Consider the following 18,469-nt stretch of genomic DNA (forward strand, 5'->3'; position numbering starts at 1 on the left):
GTGGGCACATTTGAATTTTGGGAGCACATTATGGGCATTCTCCAGACAGAGCTGCCAGTTGCAAAAGGTGGATTTCCCAGCTGTTACCTTTAGACAAAGGGCTCAGCAGCCGGGCTGGGTATCCATCCTTGGGTTGATCAGAAACTCAGCCTGATATATCTTTGCTTTTTTTTTTTAAAAAAAAATCTTGATTGGAATTATGCACACACGGTATATATGTTTATTGTAAAAAGGAAAGAGCGCCGATTGCCGATATATTCTTGTATTTCAATATAAAAAAAACTATAAAATAACAGAAGGGAGTTCATTAACAGTAATTCTTGGTTTAATGGTTAAAGCATCAGGCTAGAAATTAGGAGACGGTGAGTTCTAGTCCTGCTTTAAGCATGATGCCAACTGGGGGATTTGGAATAACGCTTCATTTCTGGACCATAAGGATCATATTTCATCAGCCATCATGATACAGGGGCGAAATTTTTCACCTCCTTTTCGGTAGTGTGAGAACAATTTCATGACAAATTCAACTCCTTTTATTATGCATAGAAAACAGTTTTGAAGAACATCAATAATGCAACCACATGTTCCTGTTCCTGTAAAATACCAAGGCTGACAATAATGTCTTTTTGAGCAATTGCCGATTACCATTAATCAGCTCATCAACTCTTCGCATGTGAAACTTTCAGTTGTTGTCATCTACTTCGATCTTAATCAAGCAAATCAGCTTTTCCCGGTTTTGGGCCCAGCGACGCACCATGCTCATCTAAACAGCCTGAATTCAGTGGTGAATTTCAACGGAGAGATTAATTCAGCAGTCAAAAATTCAATCACAGCACATTGCTTAAAGCACAAACCAAGTGAAAGAAGGGGGGGAAAAAGCTAGATCGGAATTTCTAGTGTATCAGTACTGTCATCTAGTGGCAAGTTATAACATTGGGGGCCATGACTTTTCATTCAGCTTTCATATTTGTTCTGTCTCCTCACCCCCCCCACCTTAGAATAATTTTAGACCTATGCATAGCTTCACATTACAACCAGACATACATTCCAGTAAAGGATGTGTCAGAGTCTACAAGGAGTAAGCAATGTAGGTATTGCTATCAAAACGGAATACTCGATGGAGCACCTGCTGTAAGTCTGTCCTGTTGCAGAGGGAGCTAAGACTGATAGTTGATTATTAAGAGGCCAGTCCCTAAGAAGCTAAGGAGTAAGAAGTGTTCCTTGACTTTTGGTAGTGCCATATGACACTGTCTTCTAATCTAGGGAGTTTTGTTTGATTTCCCAGATAACTTATAGTTGTAAATCCCAAGGATGCAACTGGACTTCCTCGTCTTTTTTCCGTGAAAACGTCTATGGAGAATCTCAGTCATCCAGATCATGGTTGTCACAAAACTGAGGTTTTTTATATATATAAAGGCAACTGGACTATGTTTTTTTTTCCTTCTCATCCAAGAAGCTTCATCAATTCTAAAGAACTGAACTGAAGAAGCTTCTTCGATGAGAAGTGAAATGTTTTCAAGGAAAAAACAACAGGCAAGAAAGCCCAGCTGCTTTTTGGAAAAGCATCTTTGGGACAACCGTGACCTGGATGATTGAGACTCTCCATAGACCGGGGGGAGGCAACCTTGGCTCTTTGATGACTCGTAGACCTCAACTCCCAGAATTCCTGAGCCAGCTATGGGCTTTTTCCATCTACCTGGCTGAGCCCATCGTGTGAACTCTTGTTTGCATTGCACTCATTAGCAAGATTTACCGGCCATCCACCAATACGTAGACCGGGAAAGTTATCCAGCCATGACAAACTGGGGAGATGAAGGTGGAAAAGGAATGAAATGGAGGAAGCAGAGCCGGAACCGGAGTAGCTGGCATTTAAAGAGTAAGCCAGTGATTCCAAGATCTCCTAGGCAGCGTTTGCAAAGTCCAACACAATCGTTGTCTTTTGTGTAAAGGTCACACTCCCTCCCACTTGGATGCCATTCGGCCCCCTCAGCCCCATCACAGATTTGTCAACTCAGCTCTTTTGGCACAATGCTCCAGGCACTGCGTCACAGAAAGTGAATTTACTGCTAGGAGAGGATAATATCCTGCATCTGTCAAATCAAGCCCATTTGGCAACTGCTACTACTACTTCTTCGAATAGAATAGAACAGAACTGGAAGTGACCTTGGAGGTCTTCTAGTCCAGCCCCCTGCTCAAGCAGGAGAACCTATACTATCTCATCTCCTCCTCCTCCTTCCCTCTTCCCTTCTCCTCGTCATTGGTCTTATTTTGGACATACATATGGATCCATTGCTCTTTCAAGATGTTCTGGGACAATTTCTAGAGTTCCTTAAAGGTGATATTGGTTAAGAATGCTGGGTATTTCAAAGCCCAATACTTTTGGAAAGCACCAGAATTCTGTCTGAGCGAAGTTCCAAACTCTCATCCTGCAGGTTCTGCTATCACCACAAGATGGCAATATTTCCATATACAATTTCCCATTTCTCAGCAGCAGTTTAGAACACTGCTGCAATTAAACCAGGAAAAAAATCTAGGACTACTATATCCCGCCTATAAAAGTTCGGCTGACCAAGGATAGCAATAAACGGTTATAATGTTCAGTCTCATTCTTCTGCCATCCGCTATTTGTCTGGATCTTTGCAGCCAAGATATGAGTGTCTTCTAGTGATGGTAGAGCAGAAAACAGAAAATATGTGTGAAGAAAGTTTGTTGAACTTTGTGTCGAGAGTTCAGAGAGGTCAGGCATCAGCTTGCATGCATAAGGATCACAGTTACCACATCTGGCCTCCCAAAATCCAAATAACCCCTGGATGGTAGACAAGGACACATAGATGTTAAAACAAAACAAGCTTAGCAACTGATGCATCTACAGCAAGAGTTTTGTAGCTAACTTGCTTACGTGTGTTATGTGAACAGAGCCTAGGAATATCCGGTCTGATTTAAGCGGGTGTGAGCAAGAAGCAAACAGTGAATAAATATTTCAATTTTGGAACAAACACTAGAAAAACAACAGGTGAGAATTGGCAAGGTTTGTTTGCTTTTCATAGGAAAATTGACACAAGACAAACGGTTGGATTCCATTCTGCATTGGAGGAAAAAAAAACACCTGTTAGGATTCAGGTAGCTTAGCATATCATCTGACATCAACCTTAGTTGCAGGTAAAGAGAAAATAACTAATTACAGTTTGAAACGTGTGTGCTGGTGGTGCATACCTATTTGAGTTCAGGAGTTTCTTTTTTATACACGTCCCTACTGAGGATGACCACCTCTCCAGGCCAGACTCCAGGGTGGTTGTATCTTGTAGTCAGAGGGGCGCTTTGCACAAGCATGACTTAATAGCTGGAAGGCACATGCCACATGAAGGTTGTGCTCTGGCCAGGAGGGAACTGCCACTGTATCACGTAAGAGGAACTTCTAAAACCATAATTCATAGCTCAGTCCTCTTCAATATCTTCACAAATGACTTAGATGAGGAGACTGAAGGGAAACTCATCAAATCTGCAGATGATACCAAGCTGGGGGAAATTGCTAACCCTTTGGAAGATAGACTCAAGATTCGGAAGGATCTCGGTAGACTTCAGCATTAGGCCCTATCCAACCAGATGCAGTTCAGTGATGAGAAAAGTGAGGCCCTGCATTTAGTAAAAAAAAAACCAAAAGCACAGGTAAATAAGCAGCACCTGACTCAACAGTAGTGCCCATGAGAGATATCTAGATGTCCTGGTAGACCACCACTTAAGTATGAGCCACCAGTGTGCCGCAGCTGCCAAAAAAGGAAAATCAACAGAGGGATAGCATCAAGTTCACAAGAAGTGATAGTAAATCACTCTAATACAGCACTGGTGGGACCACACTTGGAATACTGCGTCCAATTCTGGTGACCACATTACAAAAAAAAAAAAAAAAATGTTGAGACCCAAGAAACAGTGGAGAGAAGAACAACAAAGATGACAAGGGGCGTGGAGGCCAAACCATATGATAAATGGCTAAGGGAATTAAATATGTGTCAACCCTTTAGCTCTTTCCTCTCACTCCCTGGCCCTTTGGAATCCACACCTTACTTCTTGGGAAATTAATGTTTGTATTTACATTCACTGGAGAGGAAAGATTACAAGGGAGTAAGCAAGCACAAAGTGGTGAACATTGAAAAGAATGCATTTATGCTGGCTATTTGGTTAATGCGCTCCTGACTCCTGAGGTAATAAAAATATCTTGACTTTGTTTTAACCACACCCAGTAGATATGCCTGATTTAAGTGATTAAGATTTCATAGTGGGTCTGTGTGACAACAGAGATACCAATAAGGCACCAGCATGTCAACAATGGGTAAGAAAGAATGAATTATTCTAAACCAACAGGGTTATTGAAACTACGTGAGATGTGGTGTCTTCACACTGGGGCCTTCAGTGGAGGATGAAAAATAAGAAGGAAATTGGCTTGTCAAACTTCTCACCTCCATTAAAGGCACTCACAGCTTACTCCAACCTTCTTTAATTTATTTAATTATTTCTGACACTTTTATCTCACCTTCATGACAAACAAGCACCCACCCAGCATTTGGTTCTGACACTCTCAGTTTAGTGACTGGCAAAGTGAAGAGCTGCAATCTCAGGCCACATTCAGGGAATTCCTGATGTTGTGTGTGCATCATCATGGCCACCATTTTGACTTTTTTTACTTGACCCTGCAGATACTGCTGAAAGAAGATAAACTGGAGGGGAAAAATTGTATATAAATACCAACATTCCTCTAAGTCATCTTGCATATAATATTTCAATGTATAGCAATCACAGAACAAAACCTTCTTGGAATTTAAATATGGTAATAAAATAGTTGGCTTTGCTTGAAATAAACTGAGCATAACTAAAAAGAGAAACGAGACTAATGAACAAGTATAAGCAGGAGAAAAAAAATTCATATAATACCAATTGGGTATCAATATAAAATTTATTCATTCATTCAACCTTGCTCTTACTATTAAATCTAGACCACATAGAATAATCTTGACTTCCCTTCTCACTTTTAAATGCTGTCTCTGCCCGGAAAGAAGTGTAGAAAATTATCCAAGAAGATTCAGAAGCAAATAGAACTAAACAGTTCATTATGAGCTACGACTGCTCCTCATGTTGTCTCTGTTTTGAGTAGCTGATTGAGATCTTCAGGATAGAAGAGTACCTTATATTTACAGATTTATTGAAAGTTGACTTGCATGTGGAAAACATCAAAATAGGACATCTACAATTTCAGCATAAATCTTTAATATGTGATAAACTAAAGGCAAGGAATAATTTTCTAACCATAGAGAGGTCTTTGAACAAAGAAGCCATGCTAAATGTTGACTATATATAAATGAATACAGAAGATTTTCAGGGCATGTAATGATTTACTGAGATCCAGGAACTAGATTTGAATATTTATCAAAGTCACAGAATGAGCCAAACCCTTATCACAAAGATCAAATCAGATCCTGGATTTAATCCTTGAGCAGCTTTTCCTCATTGCATACATTCTGCCAATCCTGTTTTAGTTTTGGTAGACCCTGAAAGCAATTTGCATAAATCCAGTTTGTGAAAATTTCCACAATTTGGCCCACAGGGAAATATATCCTGCCTCCCCACACTGGTGAGTTGGGTCAATGTAACTGGTCCTTCAAATAAACTGATCCAGGAAAGGCCATAGCTGACACACAACCCACAACTGACCACAGCCACCACTGCTCCAGGAGAACCCCCATATTATGCATTAGGTCCATCTGGGTCAGCTCATCTAAGACCAAAGACTAGTACGAGTCCATCTTGAGAATTTCAGTCTACCTAGACTTACGTTATTGCACATGGTATGGCTTTTAGTGCTGGTAGTCACTCTCAATGTTGATAACATCAGTAAGGATGTTAAAGCATACGTGAAAGGTAGCAGGAAGATCAGTCTAATTCCTTATCAAAGCATTCCAGAGGAGAAGGCTCTAGGTCGTTGCTTCAGCCCTTTTTTCTTTCCGCTATCTATCTGCTTCCTATGCAATTGTCAATGTGGAGCATAGGCTTGCTTGGGGCTCTTCCGGCAGAGAACCAGTGGCTCATTTTTAGTGCAATAAAAAATACTTGTAGCTCGAACTGGTGTTGTTTATTATCAATGTGGTTTGAGATCAGGGATTTTTGGTCATGCCATTTAACCACTAGTTGATGTTCATGGACCCTTGCTTTCAAGGTCCCTTTCAACTTTATTGTTGTTGTTGTTGTTGTTATGGATAATCGCACAGTCAGCCAGATGTTCAGACTGGATTTGGCATTTTGTCTACCTATCGAGTCCTTACCTAGGACCTGGGATAGGCAGATGTGGATGTTCGATGGTATTACAGATATCGTCACAGGATGGAAGTAGTTCCTAGTAAGGCCGCCTTTTGCAATTGACTATATTGAAGGTTTCTTATCACCCACCCATCTCCCTTATTTTTCATGCAAAGATAGGTTTCATAATTTGAACAAATTAATGGACCAAACTCTCCCGTCCTCAAGTATATCTGTTGTTCCAATCTACAGATGCAATTTTTTTCTTTATCCATATGAATAAAGAATGTTGAAGAATGATGTGTCATCTCCACTTCCACCATTTCCATGACATTAAAAACCAATATCACGTTGTTAATCAAGGAAAGACAAGAAAAAGAACTAAGATGCTTGTTCGAAAGATTTATTCAGAGTCATTCATAGGTAAGAGATTTAATCAGGTTCCTCTATGTGAGCAGAATAGACACCCAGAAGGACAGCACATTGATGATGGCAGATGTACCATTATCTTGCTTCTTAGAGTTGCGTCTGAATCACTACCAAATCTTAAATCAAAGAAATAGAAAAGAAGAAAAAAAAACGTAAAGGTTAGTCCTCGGCATGGAAAAATCTCAAGGTTGAGACATCCAGGAAAATTCATTCTGGATGCCCCTGTGTTTGATTGCAACAAGCATTATGAGTTTCTTGTAGACCTGCAGCCAAACCCAGCAGGAGAGGCAAAATGAGAGCCCAGTTGTCCCCCAGTCCTGAGAAGCCAGGAGAAAGGAAGGGAAGAGAGAAGTCCGGCTCTTTGCCAGCCTCAGTTTCCCTATTCCTTTTTGCACCTAACAAACCTGGCTCTTCCTACCATATAACAGTGCTCGCTCAACATTGGAAAGGTAAACAAGAGGCTGAACTTCTCAATGGCCTGGAAATTTAATATCATTAGCCAGAGAGGAACAGATCAACAGATATTGACCTAGATTAGCTATGGTGGATTATCATGAAATACAGTTCCTGTTCGCTGAAATACTTAGGCAGAAGGTTTCTGTGGATGTATATTGTGCACATGAGGAGCTGCTATCTCGAGCCACCGAGGGTCACTCGCCAGTGAAATGGGTGACATATAAATTTAACAAACAAACAAACAAATAAATAAATCTCACTAAACATTTCTGGCTTAATGTGAGAGAAATCAAGTGCAAAGTCTTATATCCTCCACATAATACTGCTTGCTCAACATTGGAAAAGTGAACAAATGTCTGAACTTCTCAATGGCCTGGACATTTAATTTCATTAGCCAGATGATAGGGCTACCTATTGCTCTAGAGTAGTTATGGGGGATTATAATGAGATAAGGTTCCCATTCACTAAAATACTTAGGTCGACGTTTTCGGTATATGTACATGTGTGCTGTTAAAGATTCTGAGCTTATCAGCTGGAAAGCTGACGGACTGGGTTCAAGACCCAAACTCCAGGATGGGTGAATCATGCTACCTGCCTCAGCTCCTGCCCACCTAGCAATTCAAAAGCAAGCAAATGTGAGTAGATACATAGGTACCACTTCAGTGTTCCGCGCACCTCGGCATATAGTCATGATGGCCACATGACCACAGAAGTGTCTTTGGAAAATGTGGGCTCCCTCAGCTAAGAATTGGACATGACCGGACATGGGACACCTTTACTTTAACCTTTATATGCGTGCATGAATATTTGCTGTCTCAAACCACCCAAAGTCACTCAACAATAAATCAATAAAAAAATCTCATTGAACATTTCTGGCTTAACTGAAGAGAAATCACGTACAAAGTCATATACCGAACTGCTGTTCTTGTCTTCCAGTGGGATGCTTATCTTTTGAGGGATGCAGGTTTTCTTTCCTGGTTTATGTAAGGAAAAAGACTCCAATTAAACCTGCAGATTGGGCAACCATTTGTCTGAAATGGTAGAGGGTCTGCTGCTTGAGCAGGCCGTTGGACTAGAAGACCCCAAGGTCCCACCCAACTCTGTTATTCTGTTATTCTGTGCAGCCAAATAGCCAGCTGTACCAGGAACCAGCCACTACATTTGGAGGCTGCTGTAAGAAGTCTACTGTTGGATATACGTGACGATATATATTATTTGCGCTTGCTGCAAACCATTTTATTTTAGTTATTTTTTGGGTTGGCAAGACTTCCTTGTCAAGCCTGAAGACTTTCAAGGCTGCTATAGGGAAGAGGGCTTCGGTTTACTCTCTGTAGCACTTGAGAGCAGCAGGAGGAGCAGGAGGTGGACACTAGTCAGAGAGAAATCCAGGAGATTGAAAACACTCCCAAGTGCATTCCCAGCAATCAATTCATGGGATAAGGAGGAAAGGAAGGCTACAGATGAATATTTTCTGGTATCTTCAAGCCTCAGAAGGTCTCTATAAAAGTATGCTATTTGGTCAGACGAAGAAGGAACTTTACCATGGAACTTTTTCATAGCATGATGTTTATGTAGTGGGGCTCCTTGACACGTAGCCAGCATAAAAAAGAAGACAATCAAGATGCAGAAAACTCTCTGAGAAAGCAGCAGAAGAAAAAAATACAATAAGTGACCAGAGAAAGCATATCCAATCACAAAATTCATTTACTCAAAGGCTGCTTCCTTCCTTTTCTCTCTCTTTTATCCTGTTTCTTTAACTTCTACATAGCAACTATTCCAGATGGAAAGCAAAATTTCAAACAACAACATGGAAATAATTAAAGCAATTGAATTTATCTTTATTTTGGTAGCAATGTCTTTTCTCCTGAATGCTCTAGTGGGAAATTTGTGAAGCCGTATATAATACAAATAATTTTAATCTTCCTTCCTTCCTTCCTTCCTTCCTTCCTTCCTTCCTTCCTTCCTTCCTTCTTTCCTTCCTTCCTTCCTTCCTCCCTCCCTCCCTCCCTCCCTCCCTCCCTCCAAAAACAGGACAATAGGACAAAAATGGTGTTTGTCCATTTGTGTATTTACTATTAATTCTGCTAAATTATCTAGAAAATAAAATCTGTTTGAGTCCTTGCCCCCAAATGCCTGGATTTTACACTCATCCCAAATACCCCAAAATGTGATTAATTAGTTTTGCAAATCATTGTTTTTCTGCTCTCTCTCTTTTGATGTTCTAAAGGAGCATCTGATGGTATTTGATCCTCCATTAATATTTCTTCATGTATTTATCTTTCCAGCTTTATTTCATCCACACTCGGTCCAGAATGCTCCCTCCTGTTATGGATCTTGTTCCTCCAGACGTTCTCTTCTTAAGTCCAGATCAAGCTGTTGCTGCAAAGGAGAAGAAACAGTTTGCTTACCATCTTGGATTTGGGGCAAAAAATCAAGGAAAGAGGAATGACAAGGAGTAGCGGTTCTCTCTGAGGTCAGCAATGAATTTGCTCCTCAGATTTATATAGACGTACAGAAAGCAAAGTTAAAAAAAAAAAGGTACCCCTGTGCACTTATTAACCATATTTTGGGTACAAGTTGTGCTGAAATAGGCCCTTCCAAGCGGAGAAGACATGCTTCATATTTCAGTGGTCCCAGTTTTATAGATACAATCAAGGGGAAATATTTTGTCAGCTTCAGAACAACATGATAAGGAAAAGACCAAATTATGGAGTGCTTGAAAGCCTCCAGCAGAATGTGAGGAAATAGCTAGTTGTGCATCCTCCTCCCCACCTTCTCCCAAGATAAGGAACGGCTGCTGGAATTGGGTATGTCTAGTTTAATGAAAAGAAGGACGAGAGGGGACATGGTAGCAGTCTTCCAATACCTCAGGGGCTGCCCCAAAGAAGAGGGAGTCAAGCTATTCTCCAAAGCGCCTCCAAAGGCAGGACAAGAAGCAACGGGTGGAAACTCATCCAGGAGAGAAGCAACCTAAAACTAAGGAGAAACTTCCTGACAGTGAGAACAATTAATCAGTGGAACTTTTTGCCTCCAGAAGTGGTGAATGCTCCAACACTGGAAGTTTTTAGTAATAATAATAATAATAATAATAATAATAATAATAATAATAATAATAAAGTTGGAAGGGACCTTGGAGGTTCTCTAGTCCAACCCCCTGCTCACCATTTCGGACAAATGGCTGTCCAGTCTCTTCTTAAAAACTTCCAGTGTTGGAGCATTTTAAGAAGAGACTGGACAGCCATTTGTCTGAAATTGTGTAGGGTTTCCTCCCTGAGCAGGGGGTTGGACTGGATGACCTCCAAGATCCCTTCCAACATCTTCTTCTTCTTCTTCTTCTTCTTCTTCTTCTTCTTCTTCTTCTTCTTCTTCTTCTTCTTCTTCTTCTTCTTCTTCTTCTTCTTCTTCTTCTTCTTCTTATTATTATTATTATTATTATTATTATTATTATTATTATTATTATATAGCCCTTGCTATTTTAAGGATTACAGACCACCTGGCAATTGGCTGTCCTACTCAAAGAAGTGGGACTTGCTCTCATTCTTTCCCAAGAATTCCCAAACTAGAACTAGACACTTTAGAGCAGCGGTTCTCAACCTATGGGTCGCGACTCCATTTGGGGTCGATCGACCATTTTTCGGGGGTTGCCAAAAGTGGCGATCCGCCATTTTTTGCGGCGCCGTGCACGCGCGCCGCGCACGGGGGCGGCGCTGTGCACGCGCACCGCACGCGGGGGCGGCGCCACGCATGCACGTTGTGCATGGGGCGGCGCCGTGCACGTGCGTCGCGCATGGGGGGGCGTCGCGCATGCGTGCCGCACATGGGGGCCGCCGCCGCCCATGCGCGCCGCGCATTGGGGCCCCGTCCCCATGCGCGTGGCGCCGCGCATGCACAGAATGTTTGTGTGACGGGGGTTGCCAGTTGAGAAGCACTGCTTTAGAGCTTTAAGAATGTCCTTAAGTCCTCTCTTGATATGGTGTTTCACACATGCTTTTTTTGTCTGTCCAGTCAAATCCTCAGTAAGGTATTTGACAGAGTAGGCTTTCCCTGCAGGCTCTTTCTCTCTTGGTGACAAGCTCACCTGCTTTTGTCCTGTGTTAGTCTTGCCCACTTGTTCTCTGGCTCTGCTCAGGAAGAACTGCATATTCTCCCATGGATCTCCTGCAGGAGATCTTTCGGTTGAAGGTTCAAAGAGTGCTTTGCGCCAACTCTTTGATGAGACACAATTCCCACTTTCCAGGAATATCAGTACACCAATGGCAATACCAATAGCACAGAGATTTATATAACACTCCATAGTACTTTATAACACTCTCTGAGCGGTTTACAATGTCAGCCTATGGCCCCCAACAATCTGGGTCCTCATTTTACCAACCTCGGAACTATGAAAGGCTGAGTCAACCTTGAGCCAGTCAGGATCGAACTCTTGGCAGTGGACAGAGTCAGCCTGCAATATTGCATTCTAACCACTGCGCCACCAATGCACCAAGATGGTTGATGGCCCAGAGCAGTAAGAGGCTTCCATAATTCTCTGCTTCCTTCTTGTGCTGTTCTTTGCATTGACCACAAATGTTGCTGTAAATCACTTCTAGAATATAAGATAGTTGTTTCTTCTCAAGAAATGTGCATCTGATCTCTGTTGCTTGTAAACAGCAGGAATACTTGATCGAACCACGCATGGCTTTATTCCTGAAGCTTTGGCTAAAGTCTCCAATCCTGTGCCAGGTTCTTTTGTGTCATCAGCTTAAATAGCCTGTTCGTCTGCCTCATCCAGTTTTTCCCCCTGGTTCTCTGCACAATGTGCAGAGTCCATTTTTTTTCCTAGAGAGAGTCTTTCATGAGTAACTCTGCATTTGAATCACATAACAATGATGGTTTTCAAACTTTACTTCACACCCTTCCTGTACCTAAACCAACATGGATTGCAAATCTGAAACATTCAATGCATTCTTAATAGTTAAGTTGATTTCCTGTGCTTTATCGCAAACACAAGAGAACTTTACCAGGAAAATAATGTTTGGAGATCTTCTCTGTAACTTTTTATTACGTTACGACTTGTACTTCCTTTCCCCCAATATTGGAATGGCTCATTCTCTCTTAAATGTTGTTCAAACTAGTATTTCGGGTTCATTCTCTCTGCAGTTTGCACGGACTGGTGTTTCAGGTTTTGTTTCCTGAGGAGAATAGGCATGCAATTGGCCCATCCTTTAAAATAGGGTTACAGCTTCTTTCTCCATTTGGTTAATCAAAGTCTTGTAAATGATTTATTGCAAAACCGAGATCTGTCGTGTGTCTTATTTCCAGTGAGCAAACTATAGTCTGATAGCTTTTTATCGGAGTGTAGAAGCAAAATAAATAACATTGACCCAACGTGGGTCACGGAGAGTGTGTAAGTATGCAATAAAGCAGCTAAGAACTGCTCTGCTCAAACTCTTAGTCTTTACTGAAACATTTCCAGGAAGACCAAGATGGCTTCTTCTGAGGTGGTAACTGGCCCAGAGCAGTTAACAGAGTAACAGAGTTGGAAGGAACTTTGTAGATCAGGGGTGTCAAACTGCCGGCCCACGGGCCGGTTTCATCATACTGGAGCCACGCCCACCCCATTTCTGGCAATGGCGAAAAAGCTTCGATACGTTGCATGACGTCACGTGACGTCGCGAGTTTGACATGCCTGTTGTAGTTGATCAACCAGCACCCAATCAGGAGTCCCTACACCATTTCTGACAGATGGCAGTCCAGTGTTTTAGCCTCTAGTCCCCTGTTCATCTTTGTTGCTCTTCTCTGGACTATTTTGAGTATCTCAACATCTTTTTTATAGTGTAGTAGTGATCAAAAATGGTTGCAGTATTCTAGGTGTGGTCTTACTAAGGCTTTACAGAGTGCTGTTAGTACCTCAGGTGATCTTGATTGCAATGCAACACAAACATTCCATGAAACAGCGAAATGAAATCTGATTGACTGGATAAGAAAGTTATCATCTTTCAGAACACAGAGAGAATTTCTGACTCAGTAGAGAAACAGAAAGAGGAAAATTTTGTCTTTAAAGGTGTTTTCCCCTGAAGTCTGAAGGGACAGCTTGAAAAAAATAATCCACAGATGGAGATCAAGGTAGATCTAAGGTCCTGGGTGGCTGCAGTGACAGAGCCTCTGGAATTATCTGTCTGAAATGAAGACTTTTTATAGAGTTTCAACATCTTTTTTATAGTGTGGTGATCAAAACTGCTTGCGGTATTCTACCTGTGGTCTTACTAAGGCCTTGATGTAGGCTACATGAGAGCCAGATTGATATCGTGGTCAAGGTACCAGGCCAGAAACAGGAGAGTTTGAAGTAAAGAAGGTAACAGATAATTATGGGATTTTCTTACTGCTCTGGTCTGTTGGTATTCCTGGAAAGAGGAAATCTTGCTTCAAGAAGGACCAAGAGTTGGAGCAAAGCAGCTCTGGGCACCTTCACCAGAAAGATCTCCTGTGGGAGATCCGTGGGAGAGTACAAAGATCCTCTCCAGCAGAGCCAAGGGGGCAAGCGGGCAGGACCAAGGCAGAACAAAAACACCCAAGATTGTAACCCACAAAGAGCCTGCAGGGAAAGCCACATAAAGGGAGGACATTCCTAACGCTCTAAAATGCCTGATTCTGGCTTGGGAGTCTCTCCAAAGTGGGATAATAACCGGGTGGGTTACAATCCTGTGTACAGATAGTTCTAGACTACCTGCACACAGTTCATTTAGTGACCGTTCAATATTACAACAACACTGAAAAAAGTGACATGACAGTTTTTCATACTTATGACCATTACAACTCCTCGTGATCATAATCCGGACGTGTAGCAACTGGCTCATATTTATGACGGTTGCCGCGTCCCAGGATCATGTGATCCCCTTTTGTGACCTTCTCACCAGCAAAGTCAAGGGGGAAGCCAGATTCACTTCACAACCGTGTAACTAAGTTGACAAACGCAGTGATTCACTTAACAACTGTGGTGAATGTCGTAAAATGGGGCAAAACTCACTTAACAAAAGTCTCCCTTAGCAACAGAAATTTTGGGCTCCATTGTGGCCGTAGGTCAAGGACTATCTATACTGGACAAGGGCAGGGGGTTCTTGGAGGAAGCTGAGGAGGAAACTGCAAATCCGGCTACTTGAAATTCACACATCCTGCTGGCCATCATTTCATTATTATTATTTTTTTCCCACGTTGTTCTAAAGCTGACAAAATACTTTCCCTTTATCACATCTACAAAACAAACGCAAACTAGTCATAAAATAAATATTTTCCTTCTGGCAGTGGCTATTCTGATAAAACTTTTCCTCAGAATTTTTTTTTCCAAAATTGCGCAAGGGGCGGTCTTGGTTTTCATATAAATTGGAGGAGCAGATTCCTCGGTGACTTCAGAGAGAGGCGTCCTCCTTCCTTCCCACCAAGAGTTTCCTGGGTCTTCCCCAAAGCCAAGATGGTAAGTAAAATGCCTTTTTCTTTCTTCACAGAACCAGAACTCGATTTAACCTGGACGTGAGGAGAGAGTGGCTGGAGGAATGAGCCCAGAAGAGAGAGAAGACAAAAAGAACTATTAATGAATTGCATTTTGGGGTGTATGGAACGAGTGTAAAATCCAGATGTTGCTAGTGTAATTTTTGGGTAGGGACTCAAGCAGAGTTTATTTTATAGCTGTTTAGTTGGATTAATGATAGACACACAAATGCAGACACAAATGTTTTGCTATGGAGGACATAGCGACTCAGTAATACAGATACAGCGATGTCTCTTTCTCCCTCACCCCCCCAAAGCATCCCAGGTGGGAGAAAACATGAAAAAGGAGCAGAAACTGATGGGGGCACAAGGCATGTCTCCTTCCATTGTAGTGGGGTCAGTTCCAACAATATCAATGGAGAGTTTTGCCTCTGGAGGGGGAAAGGACTGGAAGACGTTCCACGGTGAGGACTTCTAGGGAGATGAACAAATGGCTGAGATATTCGGGTATCCTGGGGTGTGTGCAGAGGGCACAAAGAGGGGAGGGAGATCTTCCAGGCTGACCCTCTTGTGCAACAGAGATCCAAATGCACACTTGCACAAGATTATAAACTTAACCCAGAGGGTTTTCCCCAAAATTCATGAGCAAGATCATATTATTGAAGAGGACATTAGAAAAATTTTGAACAGCTAGTTTCTGAAGCAACTGCTAAGTTCTCTGGTGACTTACTTTTTTCTTTTCTTCCTTTCACAGAGAGTCTTCTTCAGCCTGGTCATCCTCTCTTTCATGGTGGCCACATGTCAAGGAGCATGCTTTTTTGGTCTCTTTAAACCTCAGCTTATAGATGGTAACCAAGCTCTTTATGGACCTGAACAAATCATGACTGTACTGCTTGCAAACATCTAGTAATGCCAGGAGAAATGTTACTGGTTTAATCTCTACAACCCAGATTTCCATCTCTTAATTAGACCGGAAAACCCCAACCGTATTAATGCAGAAGTTGTTTGCTCATCAGGGGTCCCTACAGATCTGATCAACAAGTAAAATAAAATGCTTTGCAGCAAATGCAGAGAATCTATATATTAGTCATATTTGTGTAATAGTAGATTTGGGCACAGCTGCAGTTCAACGAGACTCTTTTTTTCTTAGGTAAAGAGGTGTGGCCAACCAAATGCGTGGATCCATATGATAAAAAAAAGCATCCCATTGGGTCCAAATGGAATACAGCCCACTGTATGAAATGCGACTGCCTCAAAACAGGATTGTCATGCTGCCACAGGTAAGAAATCATGCTTTTTTTTGAACCAGCTCTTGGAGTTGTGAGTAGGAGACTCTGTCTTGCTGTACTTCACTGTACGTCATGGACATTCCAGTCAGTGTTGGTGGGGCAGGAGAGGTCAAGCCTTACGTCTTTTCAATGTAAGGTGCCTCAGAGCTCAAGTCCTTCACGTCTTCTTTTCACCATCTACATGAAACCTCTGTGGAAGTTCATCCATTTGTATGTGGTGCAGTATCAGTATGCTGATAATATCTAGTTATATAGAACCACCCTTAGTTTGACAGGTGACACTGTGGGCTGTGCTGGACAAGTGCCTGGAGGCCATGGGGGATGGGGAGGAATCAGCTTTGACTCAACCCTGATAAGACAGAGTGGGTTTGGGTTTTTGACTCCCACCCACCCACCCAAAGGCCCAGGTAATATGTCACCTTTGACTCTGGACAGGGTGTATCTTCCCCAGACTGAGCTGATACACAATTTGGGAGTCCTTGTAAACTCACAACTCTTGCTCAAAGGAGCAGTTGGTAGCCATAGCTATTGCTCACTTTTGAGTAGTGTGCCAATTGTGCCCCACTGGAGGCTTTGTCCATGGCCACTCATGCCTTGGTCACTTCATGTTTCAATTACTGCAATATACTCTACATGGGGCTGCCCTTGAAGATGACCTGGAAGCTACAAGTGGTCCACAATGTGGTGGTGTGTGCAGAGATGAGTACCTCTAGGTTTACCCATATTATATCTCGGTTACATGAGCTGCACTTGGTCCCAGTTTTCTTCCAGATGTAATTTAATGATAACTGTTTCATGATAATCCCCCATAGCTAATCTTGGTCAATATGTGATCTGTTCTTCTCTGGCCACTTCGAATACTGCATCCAGTTTTGGTCACCACGATGTAAAAAAGATGTTGAGACTCTAGAACAGTGGTTCTCAACCTGTGGGTTGGGACCCCATTTGGGGTCGAACGACCATTTCACGGGGGTCGCCAAACAACGCAGCCCGCCATTTTTTCCCCCTTTTCCTTAGCTGTACTACTCCCTTTTATTCTGTTGGCTTTTGAAAGCCAATAGAATAGACTCTGTTGAATAGAGTCTAATTCTATTGGCTTTCAAAAGCCAATAGAAATTGTCCAGGCTGTCTCTGCCCTTCTGAGCCCACCAAAAGTCCCATTCTGCAAACAGTGCTGCACCAGTTGAGTAGTCCTCGACTTACGACCGGTTGAGTAGTCCTTGACTTACGACCGGTTGGGGGTCGCGGCATTAAAAAGGTTGAGAACCACTGCTCTAGAAAGAGTACAGAGAAGAGCAACAAAGATGATTAGGGGACTGGAGGCTAAAACATATAAGGAACGGCTGTTGGAATTGGGTATGTCTAGTTTAACAAAGAGAAGGACGAGGGGGGACAGGATAGCAGTGTTCCAGTATGTCAGGGGCTGCCCCGAAGAAGAGGGAATCAAGCTATTCTCCAAAGCTCCTGAAGGCAGGACAAGAAGCAATGGATGGAAACTGATCAAGGAGAGAAGCAACCTGGAACTAAGGAGAAACTTCCTGACAGAACAATTAACCAGTGGAACAACCTGTCTCCAGAAGCGGTGAATGCTCCAGCACTGGAAGTTTTTAAGAAGAGACTGGACAGCCCTTTGTCTGAAATCGTATAGGGTTTCCTGCCTGAGCAGGGGGTTGGACTTTATTATTATTATTATTATTGTTGTTGTTGTTGTTGTTGTTGTTGTTATTATTATTATTATTATTACTAAATTTCTAGACCATTGAGAAGTTCAGCTCCTTGTTTACCTTTCCAATGTTGAGCAAGCAGTATTAGGTGGAGATCTGGGTAACGTCTAACCCAGATCTGTTTAATTTAGTGTCTGATCCGCTGAAATGCCCCTTTGGCTTTGATCTCCCAAGGAAAATCTAGAGAATGCTCAAGGTGTGGTGGTATTGCCGGATTGCTTCTTGCTTCCTTTCCTTTCTCCTGGCCTCTCTGGACTGGGGAACAGCTGGCTTGTCCTTTTGTCCATCCTGCTGGCCCTGACTGCAGGTCTCCAATGCTTTTTGCAACAAAACATCAAGGCATCCAAAATCAATTCTGAGATTTCTCCGTGTGAAGGAGAATTTCCAAAGAATTGGGTTTGCAAAACCAAGTAAAACCTTGGCTGCATCAACATCTCTCCCAGGAAGTTTCTAAAGGTTTGTGCAAGTTCTAAGGTGCAAGATGATCCTAGATGACCTTGCCAATTAAAGTCAACTTAGACTGATCATAACTTCTTCCTTCTCCTTTTTCCCCCTTTTGAAGGTATGGTGGGCCTGCCATAATGGAAGGATGCAAAACAGTGATAAATCCAATAACATGTAAACATGAATTCTATAGGCTCGATGACCCCTCAAAGCGCTGTGATAACTGATCTCTTCTCTTGGACACACTGGAATAAATCTCTTATGTATAAATGAAATGGAATAAATCTCTCACATAAGCATCTTAAACTTTTTTCTTTCCTCTACTTTTTATTAAATAACTATCATGTTAAACATGAGGTGGGACTGTGATACAAGGCATGC

General features: G+C 42.2%; 1 protein-coding gene and 1 long non-coding RNA gene across 2 annotated transcripts; one reads left to right on the top strand and one right to left on the bottom strand.

Moving 5' to 3' along the window:
* Positions 1-6,710: 6,710 nt before the first annotated feature.
* On the bottom strand, positions 6,711-9,787 carry LOC120318787. Its single transcript, XR_005559591.1, has 4 exons — positions 9,576-9,787; positions 8,709-8,802; positions 8,068-8,141; positions 6,711-6,827 (listed from the first exon to the last, which is right to left on the bottom strand). It is a non-coding gene; the product is annotated as an uncharacterized LOC120318787 (long non-coding RNA).
* A 4,703-nt stretch (positions 9,788-14,490) lies between these two features.
* On the top strand, positions 14,491-18,394 carry LOC120318823 (small serum protein 5-like). Its single transcript, XM_039366914.1, has 4 exons — positions 14,491-14,617; positions 15,386-15,479; positions 15,782-15,911; positions 18,207-18,394. Exons 1-4 carry the CDS (start codon positions 14,615-14,617, stop codon positions 18,313-18,315), a joined length of 336 nt encoding a protein of 111 aa, XP_039222848.1. The 5' UTR covers positions 14,491-14,614; the 3' UTR covers positions 18,316-18,394.
* Positions 18,395-18,469: the final 75 nt, after the last annotated feature.

The sequence above is a fragment of the Crotalus tigris genome, unplaced genomic scaffold, assembly GCF_016545835.1.
Source record: "Crotalus tigris isolate CLP2741 ecotype Arizona unplaced genomic scaffold, ASM1654583v1 scf7180000020455.750797, whole genome shotgun sequence".
Taxonomy (NCBI): Eukaryota; Metazoa; Chordata; class Lepidosauria; order Squamata; family Viperidae; genus Crotalus; species Crotalus tigris.